This window comes from Lupinus angustifolius, chromosome LG19 (genome assembly GCF_001865875.1).
Source record: "Lupinus angustifolius cultivar Tanjil chromosome LG19, LupAngTanjil_v1.0, whole genome shotgun sequence".
NCBI classification, from domain to species: Eukaryota; Viridiplantae; Streptophyta; class Magnoliopsida; order Fabales; family Fabaceae; genus Lupinus; species Lupinus angustifolius.
This window is the reverse complement of record NC_032027.1, coordinates 17,642,901-17,660,129: the sequence shown is the minus strand read 5'-3', so window position 1 is coordinate 17,660,129 and position 17,229 is coordinate 17,642,901. Positions and strand designations below refer to the sequence as shown.

At 33.6% G+C, this 17,229-nt stretch overlaps 3 protein-coding genes across 5 annotated transcripts; all 3 read right to left on the bottom strand.

Annotated features, from left to right (window-relative positions):
• LOC109334838 (3-hydroxyacyl-[acyl-carrier-protein] dehydratase FabZ-like) lies at window positions 300-2,761 on the bottom strand. Its single transcript, XM_019570813.1, has 4 exons — window positions 2,508-2,761; window positions 2,365-2,425; window positions 1,865-2,009; window positions 300-763 (listed from the first exon to the last, which is right to left on the bottom strand). Exons 1-4 carry the CDS (start codon window positions 2,719-2,721, stop codon window positions 518-520), a joined length of 666 nt encoding a protein of 221 aa, XP_019426358.1. The 5' UTR covers window positions 2,722-2,761; the 3' UTR covers window positions 300-517.
• Window positions 4,430-10,213, bottom strand: LOC109334391 (protein LNK1-like). Of its 3 annotated transcripts, none has more exons than XM_019570141.1 (7): window positions 10,172-10,213; window positions 8,618-8,878; window positions 8,150-8,498; window positions 6,325-7,008; window positions 5,076-5,224; window positions 4,814-4,949; window positions 4,430-4,709 (listed from the first exon to the last, which is right to left on the bottom strand). In XM_019570141.1, exons 2-7 carry the CDS (start codon window positions 8,860-8,862, stop codon window positions 4,620-4,622), a joined length of 1,653 nt encoding a protein of 550 aa, XP_019425686.1. In that variant the 5' UTR covers window positions 8,863-8,878; window positions 10,172-10,213; the 3' UTR covers window positions 4,430-4,619. The 3 variants fall into 3 exon arrangements, with proteins under 3 accessions (XP_019425686.1, XP_019425687.1, XP_019425688.1); XM_019570142.1 differs by having other exon boundaries at window positions 4,814-4,956; window positions 5,119-5,224; XM_019570143.1 differs by lacking the exon at window positions 4,430-4,709 and having other exon boundaries at window positions 4,848-4,959.
• Window positions 11,803-16,335, bottom strand: LOC109334390 (putative pumilio homolog 7, chloroplastic). The gene is made up of 5 exons (XM_019570140.1): window positions 14,535-16,335; window positions 14,282-14,444; window positions 12,899-13,062; window positions 12,261-12,519; window positions 11,803-12,091 (listed from the first exon to the last, which is right to left on the bottom strand). Exons 1-5 carry the CDS (start codon window positions 15,968-15,970, stop codon window positions 11,984-11,986), a joined length of 2,130 nt encoding a protein of 709 aa, XP_019425685.1. The 5' UTR covers window positions 15,971-16,335; the 3' UTR covers window positions 11,803-11,983.

Here is a 17,229-nt window from a genome sequence, read left to right as displayed (position 1 = left end):
TTTTAGTGTTTTTAAAAAAATTGATTGACTTTTTAGGCTGAAACCAGTTTTGACACATCACACAAGGCCAATCAAATGAGTGTCTCAGACAGGTTAAGTGCTTGGTTCACAATCTATTCAACCGGTCCGAGTTTCATAACATTGTTTTCTACCAAGGACTAATTTGATTGGCATTTGGTACGCCGCTAATTTGGGTTTCGGGTTTTCATTTTTTATGAGACCCCATGTAAATTTTAATTTCACCTTTTTAAAAAATGTAAAGTGACTTGGATTGCCATAAATAAATGCTCTAACAAATCTGAATAACACAAACATAAGATTAAAGGCTAAAGTGTTCATCCCTTGGATTATTAAACAAGCAAATCACAGCCATGAAGAACAAAATATTCAGATAGATTTCATAGAAAATGAAACCATGTAAAGTTTACAAAGTCAGGCATTGAAAAACAGAACCATTTAATAATAAAATAATGAAGCAAAATAAACTCTATTCTGGTTTGAAGTGATAAGGATCCAATTATGCTTTCCCTGAAGCCATCAAAAACTCACCTTCACACACAACTTCACCTCCAACATATGCTTTCCCTTCCATCTTTGCTATTCCAACTCTCATTTTAAGAAGTGTCATTCTCATAACTAAGGTGTCCCCTGCAATCACGGGTTTACGGAATCGCACTTTGTCTATTCCAGCAAAGAAGAAATTATCGCGAGAACCTCCCACTTCAGGTTGCAGCATCACAATACCTCCAACTTGTGCCAATGCCTGCAGCAAAAGATCTCTCATCATATTCATCGCCACTTCGAAAGTATATTGCAACAGAAATCATATACTATTTCTTTCATTTCTTTCCTCTACTTTCTTACTGGCCAGGTATGACATAGTTAAGATATACATTACAGAGGCACTGATGTTTTTATCACACATCCTTGACTTATTAAATGGAACTTCAGAAATGTTTTTGCAAATCAAGCAGGTTCTGAAACATATACAAATGGCCCCGACATTTTTTATATTATGAAAGGACTCCAGAAAACTGTTTTAGTGAAGAAATGTCACTGTTATTTATTCTGATGCTGATATCTGTGCAATATCCATATAAGATAAGGATTTATACAAAATACTCAATATAAACACTCAGACACAAAAAGGAATATGGTCAATTTTACTGATCCTAAATTTCTTTTACCATGTTCTTGTGCAACAATATGTTCAATTTTCAAAAACATTCTAAGTAACTTTACCCTAAATCTTTACCATTCATGTTTAAGCAAATTAATAGATTTTCTCATATCTTGCTGCTGCTGGACCCCTTATAATTGACAGAGCTCTTTTCGTTGCAACAAATTTTCAATGTAAGGAATCACACCAACATAACATCAATCCAATAGAAACTTTCTGAGAACCATTTTAATCCACTGTCTGTTTACGAAATCTTGTACAAAATATAAATAAAGTTCAAAATAAATCTTGTACAAAATAAATATAAATAAAGTTCCACTCAATCGGCAAACAAAAAGGTCTAGGAATATGAAGGGTGCATGACAACTGCAAGCATGATACTTCATACATAGTCCATATGAATGACTATGTCATTTTGCAGATGCAAGATTCATATAAGTTCTTAAAGTTTCTAATGAGTTACTGTTAGGTAAGCAAAAAGATGAGCTGATATTCGTAGTGAATGTAAGGCTAACATTCTGTTTTATTTCGGGGAAGAAAATGCTCACCATAGTCATAGTGCATAAAGCATGTGAATCGTAAAACCATATCAACAAATGTATACAAAACATAAATATAATATGAAAAAGGGAATACAAAAAAGCTCAAAAGTAAAAAGGGTAGGGTGAGTATAGTGTTTACTACCTCAACCATGAGAACACCAGGCATGATAGGTCTCTCAGGAAAATGTCCAGGAAAGAAGTTATCATTGATTGTTACATTCTTAATAGCAACTGCAGAAACTCCAGGGTTGTATTCAATCACTCTATCTACCAGAAGGAAAGGAAATCTGAACCATACACAGCCACAGTTATATATATTATATTATAGAACAATTCATGAAAAATGGTGAGTTATATATGAGCTTAAATATGTTTTTATTTTTTATATTTGGATTTTTGTCCCGTACAAGCAGCAACAACAACAACAACCAAACTTTTATCTCGGGTCGGCAATTTTAGGTGTCATATATTCCAAATTTTGGTTTTAGTACCTATATGTTTAAACCTAGATACATAACCTACTAATCATTGATGTGACCGAATGTGATGTTGACATAATCAACAATGACTAAAACCAAAATAATAGGACTAAAAACTAAGGAAAAAATAATGGAATATATATTAACATGAAGTAATACAAACCTGTGAGGCAAAATTTCACGAATCTGATTGATATCCATAACAGTTGGAAATGCTGGATACCCTACAACAGCAAGAACAAAACATGAAATTGGGAGGTAACAAAGCATAACATGAAATGAAAATATAGAGATAAAAAAACGAACTTGATTCAATGGGTATTGAGGAATCATCTTTGAGTGAATCGGAGGAACAAAAGGTAGTGAAAGGTGTTGGATTTTTGGTTTTGTTGAAATGGGTAAGAGATCTGAAAGTGTTGGTTGGGAAATTAAGAGATGAGGGTTTGGGGTGAGAGGAATTGGAAGAAGGAAGGGGAATGGGAGAAAGGAAAGTGTTGGAGAGAAGAGAAGAAGGTGCCATTGTTGAAGATGAGAATGGTGAAAATGGTGAAGAGAAGAAGAAGAAGAAGAAGAAGAAGAAGAAGAAGAAGCATTTATGTGTAGTGTTTAGGCGACAGAAACAAGGACGGAGGATCCCATGTTACTGTTGGATCCATTGTCGGCCCAATTCTCTATCTACCCATTCTATTCTTTTACTTTGTTTTGGACCTCAAATTTTTCAAAAATGTTATATCATACCCTTAAGTCCTTAAGCTTAAGCTTATTTTTCCCACCCATAAGTCAATTTTCATATTTGACATGACCCATTCATTTTCTAAAACCACAAGCATAGTGTAACACCCCAGCCTTACATGCCATACATCGATCTATGTATTTATTGAATGTATCATCTGTTAAGCTTAAGTATTTTCTGCAGTATTTTATTCCCCATAAAGGGAGCTTGCGCGACTCGAACTCATGACCTCATGGACTTATAGTCATTGATTCTATTGAGTCGTTACCACTAAGCTTAATAGGTGGCAGTAAGCTTAATAGGTGGCAGTAAGCTTTAATAGGTGGCACGCTCAATAAATTCATGGATCAATGTGTCGCATGTCAAGGTTGGGGTGTTACCCATAGGAAAGCGGGTTGGGATCCTCTTCAATACTTGGAATATGAGGTGTAATAGTGAATTTTATGATTTATAAGTTTTTTATTTAAAAATAATTTAAAATTTGCATGAGGAACGCATGTCACCATCTCCTATTGAAAATGATATGGTTTGTATTTTGAGTTATAAAATGGAGGAATGTATTTTGAGTTATAAAATGGAAAGTTGTCTAGAGTAATTACACCTATAACAGTGCTTACTGAACAATGATTTTTTGCCACACATTGAATTAGCAATTTCAAACCAAGGATATGAGTTTACCTTGATATGATCATTAGATTGTAGAGGTGGAAACCATGATCCATTTTAGTTGGCAGTCAAAACTATCAATGGCTTGAGCATTGGAGTACATTCACCTCAATGCCATGTCCCATGGCAACTTGAAGTGTTCAAATGTAGTGTTTCAAGAAAATGACACATTTCTTGTTTCTGACTTTGGCATTGCCTCTTTAATAGCACAACCTATTGCAGCACAGCATGTGATTGTTTACAAATTACCTGAACATGACTATGCAAGAAAGGTTAAAGTATAATCTGATGTATGGAGCAATAGTTCACTTCTCATAGAACTTTTAACTGGAAAAGTTTTTACTTGTTCCCTTATTCTTTTCCCTCCTTTTTCTTTAATGGATTCTACATATAATTCAATAGGGAAACTCTTCTTTATGAAGATTGAGTTTCTTTGAAGCTTGAACTAGTTTGTTTAAAATTTTGAAATGAGTATCTTGTAAATTATGTTTCAAAATATTTAATACAAAAAATCGAGAAGGGTTACTTTTTTTATTAAATAAATCTAGAAGATAGGAATGACCTCCTATGTTTTCAATCAACATTCAAGTGTGACAGTCATAAATCCCATATGATTCCAATTCAAATGTGCTGCAATAAGATCCAATATAGCTAACTAGCTACAGTGCTACACAAGAAGAAATTTTAATATGGTACAATCCACTGAATCAAGTAATGCCGGTTTAGTGTCTACTTGCGAGCTATTTTGGAAGGGAGGGAAGGGAAATGGAAGGTTTGGAGCTATGAAATACACTTGTGAGATGACTTTAAAGTCTTCTATTTCTCTTCTTTCCCCTCCAAAATTCAACTCGCAAACAGACCCTTACAGAATGATCAACACAAACATACATTAGTATTATGACGTCCAAGGCAAAAATGGATGACAGATTAACAAAGGGATCTAAGTAAACCCCATGTAATTAGACATCATATAAGACTTCAAAACTACATTGTACACCTAAGTTACAAGGTTTACACCCTTAAGACTTTTTTCCCACTCCAGTAGAAGAATCTTCCTGACAAACCTGTTTCTCAGTCTTTACTGGTGGGTTGATCACTGATCCATGTGTCTGTCAATTAAATCAGAAAATAAGATCAGGACAAAACAATAGCTTTCTATTTCATTGAATCGAGACAGATTATTTAAAAATATAATAAAATCATTAAAGCATACTGTGCCGTTGGTTTTGAAAGGTGTAGAAGTGTAAGGGAGCAACATTGATGAATCTGAGGGTCTGTGGAATAGTAAGTGCGCCACAGAACGATCAATGGGATTTGTGTCGGCTTCTATGTCCATGAATCCGTTACACCTGAATGAAGCTGTGTGTTATACTTACAATAAACACATTGTGTCACTCCAACATTCAAATGGCTGAGCATAGCGGTTACATAGAAGTGGAGAAATATAAATTTGAAGCTAAGAAAGTGATAAATACCGGCTTGCATTTCGTGCTATCATTGTTTTGCAGGCATCAACATCATCTCCAATGCAACCATTTATACTTGAGTTGTCAAGTCTTTGCTCAGCACTCTTAGCCAAGCGGTATAGACTGTCCCTTATGCACAGTTTGGTTCTGATATCCAACTGCAGTCAAGCAGAATTTTGGTATACCAAAGTAATTATACAAGTCTCTACACTTGAAGCAATAAGTCATTTGAAGCAATAAGCAATAACCTTATCACAACTAGGAACCCAGAAACAACTTTTAGTATTAGATAATATAGATTTTGTCTATGTCATCTGTAATATACCCATTTAGAATAAACTGAAAAATGCATAGCATACCCTAATACAAGACCAATCTAGACCAAACTCAGACCCAAATAGGAACTACTGAACTATTAACTTAAGAAGAGAGTATAAAAAACAATCAAACAATATGGCAAATTGTGAAGACTAATAGTTAAAAAGGCCCTTTGATACTTTCAGTTCTTTGACCTCAAATTCTTGAATTTCACGGTAAAATTATGATTTTGGTCATCCTTTTTAGTGTTTAAACTCTCCAAATATATCACTCTTGTGCGTCTTTCATTCAAGAACTTTTAGAAACAACTCTTGCATTTCCTTTACCGAGCTTCTCCTTCATTAATATTTTAAAGTATATAAATGTATAAAAATGTTATGTAGGCTCTCCTAAAAATTTTATTCTAATGATAGCTTCTATCATTAAAAGCCTTTCAGTATTTTTCAATACTCACCCAAACATCAGAAAGAGTTTATCACATTTATATTAAGTTCATGTTAAACACCACATCTTGTACCCAAAACAAACACCCCAAATCAAAGTATATTTTCTCAAAGATCAGTAACCTACGCAACGCCCAACATTCAACTGTCATAGAGTCACCAACTCACCCGACACAATTTCATATCTCTAAGGAAGTGTACTGAAGATCTCGAAGAAACTGCTAAACTAAATTACATGCATTAGAATGACCCAAAAATGCGAATGTCAATGCCAAACTTCAGTCACTAGACTTGGAAAATAACCCCCACCAGGGAGGAGTGATTTTTTTCCTGATAGTTTTTCATTATGACGCAGCTTAACTTGTGGCCATCAAAGCTCACCTTTAGACTAAATAGGTTTATAGTGCAATGCTGAGTGATTACGCTCTTTCCTCTCAAGATTAAAATCTATCAACGAATAGGATCGAACTTGAACATCAGAATAAAGATTCCAATACCTGATCCATGACCTGTTGCAGCTGGCAAAAGTTAGTTGCTTGAACCGAGGTTTGGTCCAGTGCAGAGCTCATTGATGAGCTTTCCTGCACAGTAGATGACTCTATTTCTGGTGAAAACCCTAGGCTAACTCTGTGAGCTTCACTATGACCTTCATTTTCAAACTGATAACCTATCTGCTGAGCTGAACTTGGACTGTGAAATGGAATTTGATTTGCTATATTTTCATTATTGAAACTCCTACTTAACATATGTCCATTGTGGCGATGGTGCAAGTTTTTATTCTTCACATTTGTTTTCAATGAAGCAGGCTCCAAAGAATGACCATGACAACTCTCAATGCTTGATGCATAAGATGATTCCTTAAGAGAAGCAGCAAGTATATGTCCACCGTGCTCAGATCTTGATCCAGATAAAGTCGAAATAGGAGAGGTATGATTTGGAGCATGGATGTAGTCTGGGTGCATTTTAGGAGCTTGTGTCTGTATGCAACCTAAAGAATCAGAATTTGTGTTTAGCTTATGTTTCTGGATGCTATCAAGAGAAGTAACCTCACCGGAAGAAACTTCATAGGGTTGCTTTGCATCTGCATATTTCTCTGGAGTATAGGGATAAACAGAATCACCATTTTCTAGGTAACCAATCTTTTGCGATCCCGGTGATGGTATTTGTAGCTTCGACTGCAACTGTAATACAAATAGACTGTGATATACAAATTAAGAGAACTGATTTCAGTTTATTCATACTAATGAAATAGACCACGAATTTACACTAGTCTATTCCTGCTACAAAAATACATTGAAAACCAGATCAATTCGATAAATTACCCAGAAAATGGAACAACTGGTCTCGAATTTTTGAGTGTTACATAAATGTCAAGCTCAAATTTCCATTGACAAAGTTAAAATGGAGAAACATGAAAAAACATAATTTATACCAAATAGAAGAGGTAATTACTAGATTCCGCTTACTGTATACTCATTCTTAGTTACAATCCTAGTCAGGATGAAAATTTGTAGGCCATGATTATACCATAAAATCATGTTACGAAGATGCTAAATACCTTTTAAGTTGAATAGAATTTCAGTTCCATAAAATAAAATGTTTTGGGAGCTGTTGATAGAATTTTATTAAATTTCTTAAACTATAAACCTCATTTAAATAAGTGGGTATGCCATTATATTCGAGTTCAAATGAAACCTACTCTTAAATATAAGAATTCCAACATGATTAACCTTGAAATGTCATGCATGAGTGTAGTTCATCACGTATGTATATATACTCAGTAACTCAACTCAATGGCATTAACAATCTTCACCAGATTTGAGGAATATGTAAAACATATTATGTCACATGCCTTTGAGAAGACCATTATGTAAAAGTGAATATATGTACCCCAAATGTTTTAGTAAAATAATCCCATTTGTTTAAGCGGAAAAAAAAGTGATTTTTAGATTGTGTAAAAAGTGTTTTTTATAGATTTTAAGTGTAAAGCAGAGACAATTTGTGTTTGATCAAAATCAAAATAATCACTTTTCACTTGAAAAGATACTCATGTTAGACATTACTCAAATTAATTTATGACTATAATCAGAACTTAATTACTTTGAGATTCTAATTATTGAAAAAATCTTAACCAAACATACATCAATATATTAATTATATGTGATTTTCGTCTCAAAAAATAAGTGATTTTGTTGAGAGATGATCCCAAACAAATGCACTCATATTGAGTTGGTAGAACAATAGCTCCATATTTAGAAATTAGGAATTCAGACTCCAAGTTGTAAAAATAAAGAATGTAAATAAAATGAAATGGTAATCAACCTTTTCTTTGGGCACCACGACAACTGTATTACCAGATTTTTTATCTGATTGTTTGACCATTAGGAATGGAGCAGAGTCACCATTACAATCAACATCCATTTGACAACTCACTTTTTTATCAACGGAGGATGCTTTTTTGTTGGAATCGTTGAATGGAAGACCTCCAATGTTTTCCTTGGAATCCATATTATAATCTGGTATACCTTTCAATGGACTCATTTCAGCACATGAAAACGTGAAGTCAGACTTCAATGCATCATCAGAACCTTGAGCACCATGCAAAGACGAGAGCCAGGAGAACTGCTCTTCATTATTGAGACTCCCCGTTCCGAAGTTTAAATCACAACTTCTGCAATTTCAAAAGTGATATTCAGATATTTATATGATGATATTGATCGCAGTGAATGGATTAGTATTTCAAAACAAAAGGAAAGATGTCAATTTCTGTTGAATAGGAGAATTGCATACGGCATCATGTCAACATCTTCAAAGTCTCCTATATCCAGCCACCCATCAATATCAAGAAAACTGAGTTCATTGTCATCTTGGGATGTCTGATTAATTGGATATTGACACGTACTATCATCTTCTACAGCACATTTGTCGCCCAAGATCATATCATCTGCACAAAGCTCGGTACCACAACAATCTATATTACTGCTCTTGAAACATTGATCAGACATCCTTGTATCATTTGATGTTAGCCTTTTCATTTCTTTGCAAGAGTCACTATCACATGAAGAAAATGCACATTCAGGTGTGTGAGACTATAAACCTTGTTGCAGCATTATTATTATTTTAAGACATATTTCTTAAGTATAATTCCTTTTCACCCTCTCCGAACCCCACTAGGGGTGAAACTCCTGCATTGGGCTTCCCTTTTTAATTCCTCTTTACCTTGAGTACCATAGCTATTCAAATATTCACTAAAAGTGGTTCCTTAAGGGTCTATTTGCGATTTGAGTTTTGGAGGGGAAGAAAGGGAAATGGAAGGCTTCAGAGCCATGAAATACAGTTGTGAGATGACTCTGGAGCCTTCCATTTCCCTTTCTTCCCCTCCCAAACCCAACTCGTTATCACCCTTTATTACGAATTGATTCTTATGGTTGTCAGCAGCAAGTGTATATATGATCATCATTTTCACCAAATCCATCCAAACATTACCTTGAAGCTGTAACACAAACAGACCTATAAATTTCTTCCACACTTCTGGCATAAGCAGGAAAAAGAAACGAAAAACAAACGATAACCCGAAAGTTGTTCCAACATCGAACCACTTCACGCCAAAAAAAGGGTTTTAGAGTGACCTTATGATCAACCCAACATAGAAAATCTCAACCATGTCACTGCAAGACTCAAACTGAACCTCATGAAAGCTTAACTCAGCCCTGACAAGTTAACGACGACCAAGCTTTTTAATACAAATAAAGGGTACAGGGAATTAAGGAAACAAATTGAAGTTTCAAATTTAGTATTTAACAAGTAATGTAGCCTCACCTTAACAGTAACATCAGCTACATGCACCATCACTCAACAACTAACTTTTCAAAACTAGTGTGTTTCTGGAATCTTATTAGTAACTACAAAAAGCCATTTTTTTCACTCCATGAATCTTTTGAGGTCAATAGTATTCAATATCTCTTCCCTAACCTACACTTCTCAAACCCCAAAGCTGCACAATTTTCTCATTCTCCACTTAGCCAAAAAATCTTACCCATAAAAAATAAGTCATAAATAGTAGCTTGTTTTTTTGGTATCCCACCACTATCTCGCATTTGAAGCAATTCTGTCTAAGCCGATAACTCTCCTAGCGGTACCACTTGAACCAATACCCCATAAAAAATAAGTCAAAAATAGTAGCTTGTTACTGATTAATAAATAAGCTCAATTGAAGAAACTTAGTTTCCATATTCATCAGCTAAAATAACAACTAAATTAATTAATAAATAAAATAAAAGAAATACTAAAACGAGAAATCAGCATGAAGTGTGAAGAGAAGTATAGATTCTAAACTTAACTTACCTTATAATCGAAATTTTACCAAAAAATCATAAGTTTAAGAGAGGGAGAAAAAAAAGTGATTTTGAGCGTAGTTCAGTTTTTCCTTTCAATCTTTCTATCCTAACTTCAACTTATATATATGCAATAAAAGGGAAAAGAAATTAAAAAAATGAGAACGTATGAGAAAGTGACACGTGTGAAGAGATGCTTCAGATCCTATATTATCAGTTCCTGTGTTTCTATTGGTCCACGACCAACACACGTGGCCACTTCCCACTTCATAATCAACCTTCTTAAATTATTTTTTTATTTATATATATTCAAATACATAATTCATTGACATGGTAGCACTTAGAAAAAGATGTTGGACTTAAATAAGGTTATAATTGGATTAAGCCAACAAGGGTGGAAAAATAGTGTAAAAGTTATGTGGAAGTGCAACATTTCTTCTATGTTTCCTCTATATTCTATCATTTTTCCTCATTTCTTATTACTTATACTAAAGAGGTATTTATATATTATCGGTGTAAAAATTTATAATACAGTTGTTTTTACTTTTTGCTTATTTTTTATATAAACAAATGGCAGGTGTCAAAGTAACCGGTATTAGTTCAGGTATTTTTATATTACTTTTTGGATAGAGAAAATAACTATTAAGAGAGTTAACCTCATATGTGAATGTTCCAGACTTGAACATGATTACCTCCGATATGAGAATACATGTTAGAAAAGGCAAGTGACAATGCATGTGTTACACTATGGAAGAAATAGTTTTCTTATTGTTAGTGGCACTGCCATTAAAGTTGACTGCTATTGGTACTATTTAATAAAAGTATTTGGTTAGACACTTTTCCAAAATGTTGTTCCACCAATCTTTTCTATTATAGTGTTTTACTTAGTCTATTTTATATAATATATATTATGACACATGTTTTGTCTCAAACTTTATATTATTTTATGTATATCTCATTTTTATTGGTGAAAAATGTAAAATTAATATATATTTAATTCATGCTTTATTTTTATAACTAATGAGAAACAAGTGATACATTAAATAATACAAAGATGTATTTTATTATTTAGATTAATGAATTAGGAGAAAGTATTACTAAAATAAAATACACCTATTTATTTCTCAAGACAGAAGAAAAAAATATAATTAATTAATGATAGGCATAATTATTAAATGAGGAAATAAATGACCACATAAATTGATTAAGCCTTGAAATTGTAACATTACAAAAGTTTTGAAAATAAAAACTTAATGCTAGGATATGTATTATGAGGTTAAATATTTATACATGATCAATATATCATTTACTATTAATTTATATTATTTTTAAGAGTTAATAATAATTAAACATAAATCATGAACAAAACAGTGCATACATTTTTTTTTCTCGGAGGAAGAATATAAAAGGTGAAATGAAATAGTAAAACTATGAACATAGTATTTTTCCAGTCACAGTAAATATACTAACACTCTATACCCTGTACATTATAAGCCAGTGATAATACCATAATTAACATGATGATATAATATTCAAGAAGTTGAGATACAAAACAACATCATAGTACATATACAATGTCTAAAATATAATTCAAAGCAAAATTATCTGCTCTTTGATTCTCTCTATTTTCTTCTTTTTTTTATGAGCAGATGGAAAAGCAATTCTAGATAATAGATTCTTTGTATAGTTATATCAGCATCCCAAGTTACAGTTAAATAACCATGCAAAGCCCACAAATACACACATATATATAACTGTAGTGGCAGATTCCAAAATCACTTTTTATGTATAACAACACTTCTTGATGAGGGGAGAATATACATCATTTCTTCAACAGCTTCTGCGAGAAAATCTTCTTCGAATACGGGCTATTTCGTGATATTGTCTTGTGAGACTCGATCGCTTCAACTAGTGAACTATGCACATGGCCCTAGTTTAGAAGTAATGGTAATTGTGAGAAAAGTGAAGGAAGATAAAATGACAAATAGATTAAGAAATCGAAATGTTCATTGATGAAGCCGCCGAAAATGTTAAGATGGGATTGAAAATATGAAGAAGCAAACGAAGTGGCAAAGAAAAAAGGTGGTCATGTTACAAACCTTAGAATGTCGAAGAGCTGATTGAACAACATAATTTGCATGTGGATCTTGAAGCAACTGTCCGAAGCGATGAGCAGAGACGAGTTCAAAAATTACTCTTGACCGATTCTCGTCATTGAATACAGCAAGACATTTTTCAACCACATGGCTACCGAACTTTTGCATTGACAGGTGCAGATAGTTCCCTTCGAATTGTGAAATTATATTTTCGGTGGCAGATGGACTCCGTAACTCCAAGATAAATTGAACGACATAATTTCTGCAGAAGGCAAAAATAATCATGAGATCAAAGGGTGGAAAATCATAAGGGAAGCATAATAATATCTCAAAGTACAAGCTGGTTTCATAAAGATCAAAGTGCAGAAAATTTTCGATGTACAATTAGCCCTTAAATATGTAGGGGGAAAAACCAGTTCCGTATGAATAAAAAAATGTTTATGGCTATTTCAGATGGACTGCAACACCACATAGTTTAAGGAATTCCACAAATAGATGGAGCAAAATAGGTGATAATTATATATTGACTTTGGTTTCAAATTATACGTGTTGCAGTCTGAAAAGTAGACATTCTTAAATAAAAAAGTTAGCTATGAAGAATGTTCCATGTTTTATACATCTGATACTCTTTGAATAATTACCCAAATGGATCTTGAGCTAGCAGAAGTGCGTTGGAACATATTTCAGCGACCAGTTTTTCTCTATGCTCCCCATTCGAATGACCAATGCATCTTTGCAGAACACAACATCCATGTTGATGAGTTGCAATGTCAACACAATACTTTGCAGCAGCAACAAATATAAACTGCTCAATGCAAAAAACATACGAAATCAAATTTTTTGCACAATGTTCTGCATAATTTCATCAAACCACAACAATCAGGGGTAAAGGAATCACATTTGAGTCTAATTGACCTGCCCAATCAGCATGGCTATCAATTGAACTAGGGCCAATAAAAAAGCTTACATCCATAAAAATTCTTAGTGAATTTTAAATGTGAAATGGGATTCTATAACGACATTTCTCCAGGTGAGATGGAACTTGCCTTTTGTTGTATGTAACATTTTCATTACACAATATATACCTATCCTTAAACTACACAATTGACATCACAACAGACCCCACTTAAAAAAATACTTCAAAAGCCCTTTACCATAGATCATCATCACAAAGTAATTATTTTTAATTTATTATGACAATTTTAATGAAATCGACATCTTAAATCGGCTCTTGGAAGCCTCTCACATTTTATTTATCAGGAACACAAAAATTAAAAGATTGTGTATCCTGCTGCTATATTTGACGATACTATATAAGGGAGGTAAAAGATGCAGCCTAGAACTGTAAGTTAAAGAACAATAAAAATGAAGCACAGACACAACAATTACCTCACCACAAATGATAAAATGCAGGCAGACATAATCATTATACATGTTATCATAAATGAGTAAATTGATGAAACAAACGGATAGTCAAGAAAAATTACAGTCAAATTGACATGGTGATATCCAACATCTTATTTGAAATAACAAGCTTAGTCTATTTTGTGCACGAGGAAGAGTGCAAACTAAGTGAACAGAAATAAGTAATTCTACATGCTTAGATATCATGACGTGGTCAGTCCACAATTTTTCATTGCATGGGCATTATATGTTGGGAAAAATAAGTCTTGACGAGGCAAATAAAAATATGGGTTAAAACAATTTAGCCGAGCTATTATAACTGCCGGTAAAACAGAACAATACTTGACCATTATGCTAACCTGTGACATAATGAAGAGTTGTATATAAAGGAGCATGAGATATAAACTTTGAGAACATAATGAAACTGAGGGAAAGCAATTGTGATATTTCACACAAGATGGTCATTTATCAGTTACCATGAATCGATCCAAAAGTTGTAAGAACATAGCAATAAGAGTGAACTAAGCAGATAGGTTTCTATTCGCTCATAGCAACATCGTGTAAAAGATTGTTATCCAAATGTATAAACTTTAAATACTTAAGGATGGTAAAAGTCATGCCTTGGTATCTTCATTGCTTAGGCATTGCAAACAATGCTGAACCACATGATTTCCATTAAGATCTTTGATAAGAACCAAGAATCCTCGTTCAAGAGCTGATACAACTACTGAAATTTGCTGCTTAGTTTTGAGAGTTTCAATCAGCTTCTGTACCACACGAGTGCTGACAGAACAAACAAGGTAACGTCAAATTCAACATCACACAATCAAATATAAAATTTCAATATTTGTGTTACATAAGTTGCATGATTACCCGTGAGGGTTTAAAGAGATCCTGACAAGCTGCCCTAACTCTCGGGTAACCATGAGCCCTGTCTCTCGGGTAACCATGAGTATGATCTGCATCCTCTGCTCTTCGTTACACACATCCAACAACTTTTGCATCAGGTAATTCCCAAAAGGGTTAATCATAAGTTCCACTACATGATGAATGATCTCATTAAATATCACTTGAACATCGTCTGGTGTACCCTCATCAAACATTCTTTGCAGGAACCTACAGCCATACTGATCTTTGGCTATTAAATATATGTGACCTCGAACTTCTGATAGAGAATTAACATTGTGACCTCGAACTTCTGTTAGTAAAGGTAATGGGTAACCAATCCTAGGACTCATAGGATTTTCACAAGCTCCCACGACCCGTTGCAGGATGTCTATGCCAGTTTCACTCACAGCGTTCCGACACCTTGATCGATCTGAACCCCTTTTGCTCACACCATAATCTAAAATTTCACCTTGTAGGATGAAGCTCCCCTCACTTGTAATTGTATCTAGATTTCCTTGTGCGATTCTAGCATTCAAAGGTGGCACAGTTCTTTCATTACACGGAGGAAATCCATGGTGTAGTGAATCTTGATCACTCATATAAGGCCTTAAATTACGACAAAACGAATAGTCAGACGATCTTGGCATACCCCGTTCTTCCATCAAATTCATTCCATACTTCTGCGCATAAAGTGAAGCATCAACCATTCGATTTCTGCTTAAAGAAGCTGCGATCTCAGTTTTCAAACTTCCTCTACAATGGTCATCATTTATCAGCTGCCTCACGTGCCTTGGAGGATGCATTGAATCACGAAAGCTATTTAATTGAGAGAAAGTATTCTCTTGCCGCCCCGGAAATGTTTGTGATCTAAATAAATTAGCCATTTTATAGTCATGGCCTAGTCCTAACAATGCTGATTTCATTTCAGGTTCATGTCGAAACCCCCGATCACCAACATAATCTCTCTTGAAATTGTTATAATCCCCATGCTTAGTGCGAACACTCATTGGGTCATTTCCATTGAATGAAAATTGATACATATTAGGATTTGGTTTCTGATTAGCAATGTACATTTTACTGAGATTTGCGGCGAGTCCTAACTCATCGACGAAACCATCATTTGGTGATCCAGTGTCTGATGATGAATGCATAGCAGAGAACAAACTAGAGGAAGAACCACCAACAGAATCCAAAGAGAAACCACTAACAGGAGATGAAACACATGGATACTTAAAAGGATCATCATAATACATAATACCATTACCATTACCATAAACATGATCATCATCATCATGATGATGAAGGAGATTGTGATTGTTGTTAATGTGTGATGTTGCTAAAGGGATCTCCTCATCAAGCAACCTTTGAAGCTCATCAACCTCCCAAACATCATTCACATTATCTCTCATCTTTTTCCTCATAAACTACACAACCCTTTGACACAAAAACACAAACACAAGAAAAACAAAAATAGAAACAAACCCAGAGACAGAAAAAACAATCAGAGGAACCCCATAATCACAAAAAACAAAATTACCACTGTTTGATCATCTGGGTTGGAGAAAAACAATCAAAGGTGGAGTCTTTTGGTGATGAAAATTTCAATTACATTTGCATTATGAATTTGAGTTAATGGGTTTATGTTAATGAAGAGTTGGTGAAGCATGCAAAGATTCATAATATACGGTTACCATCCACCGTAGATATACGGCAAAACTCACCGTATATACTATTAAAGCTGAAGAAGAAGAAGAGACACACTCTCTCACCTTTCTATTTTCTCTTGAATATTTATAAATAAATGTTTATTTATAGTTTTATGAAAACAGAAACAAAAACTCAGAGAGAAGAGTGATAGAAAAAGAAACACACTATGTAGTGTTTATACTTTATACTCTATCACTATTCCTTCCTTACCAAGCTTTTAGACTACTTTTTTATCACATTTTTAAAAAAAATTGTATATTAAGTTATTAACACTTTACCCAAAAAAAACTGGTTGCGGACAGTTTAAAGATTTATACACATATAATTTATTATATGTTATTCATTTGAATTATTATTTTTTGAAAAGTCAACAACAATTAAATATCAATGATGGATAAACAATAATGATATATAAAACTCATACATTGCCGGTATATACATTTTTTTTTAAATTTTGATCATTTTTTTATATAAGTGTAATATATGAGGATGTAGATTTATTATTCATCTGTATTACTTTTATATAAGAGGAGTTATAATGATTAAACATAAATAATGAGTGATACAATTATACTATAAAAATATTTTTTTTTTTTTAAAAATAACACATATCACATTTTTATTGACTAGAGGAGATAAGTTATCTCCTGATATGAGTGATATAAGGAGATACATTATTCTCTTTTAAGATTGATGAACCTTCTTTACGATGCGTGTTGAACACGATACTGTTGAGAGTGGGATGGCGCGTGAACCGAACGAAAATGGGGAAAGAAAGATAAAATGAGAAATTTTCTGTTTCTAAATTGTAAGAAAGCAATCCTCCAAATTCCTTCGGCTGTTAGTGTAACCGTATTGTTCTTATTATTAAGAATGATTTTCTTCATTCCCCTCTTACGATTGGTGTTGGTTCAAGTGTTATATGTTTGATTCTCTTTAAGTAAGGTTTTAGGTTTAAGTTTTGTGGATGAAA

Excerpts from the sequence above, each read along its gene's own strand:
- LOC109334838 (XM_019570813.1), bottom strand. The coding sequence starts at position 2,721 with ATGGCACCTTCTTCTCTTCTCTCCAACACTTTCCTTTCTCCCATTCCC. Across the intron at positions 2,426-2,507 it reads CTCAATACCCATTGAATCAA|GGTATCCAGCATTTCCAACT; the intron begins GTTCGTTTTTTT and ends TTGCTGTTGTAG. Across the intron at positions 764-1,864 it reads CTGGTGTTCTCATGGTTGAG|GCATTGGCACAAGTTGGAGG; the intron begins GTAGTAAACACT and ends CTTTTGCTGCAG.
- LOC109334391 (XM_019570141.1), bottom strand. The coding sequence starts at position 8,862 with ATGAAAAGGCTAACATCAAATGATACAAGGATGTCTGATCAATGTTTC. Across the intron at positions 5,225-6,324 it reads TGCAACAGGTCATGGATCAG|TTGGATATCAGAACCAAACT; the intron begins GTATTGGAATCT and ends GCTTGACTGCAG. Across the intron at positions 4,950-5,075 it reads ATAGCACGAAATGCAAGCCG|GTGTAACGGATTCATGGACA; the intron begins GTATTTATCACT and ends AGCTTCATTCAG.
- LOC109334390 (XM_019570140.1), bottom strand. The coding sequence starts at position 15,970 with ATGAGGAAAAAGATGAGAGATAATGTGAATGATGTTTGGGAGGTTGAT. Across the intron at positions 13,063-14,281 it reads TAAGCAATGAAGATACCAAG|TTTATATTTGTTGCTGCTGC; the intron begins GCATGACTTTTA and ends TGCATTGAGCAG. Across the intron at positions 12,092-12,260 it reads CAGCTCTTCGACATTCTAAG|GGCCATGTGCATAGTTCACT; the intron begins GTTTGTAACATG and ends CTTCTAAACTAG.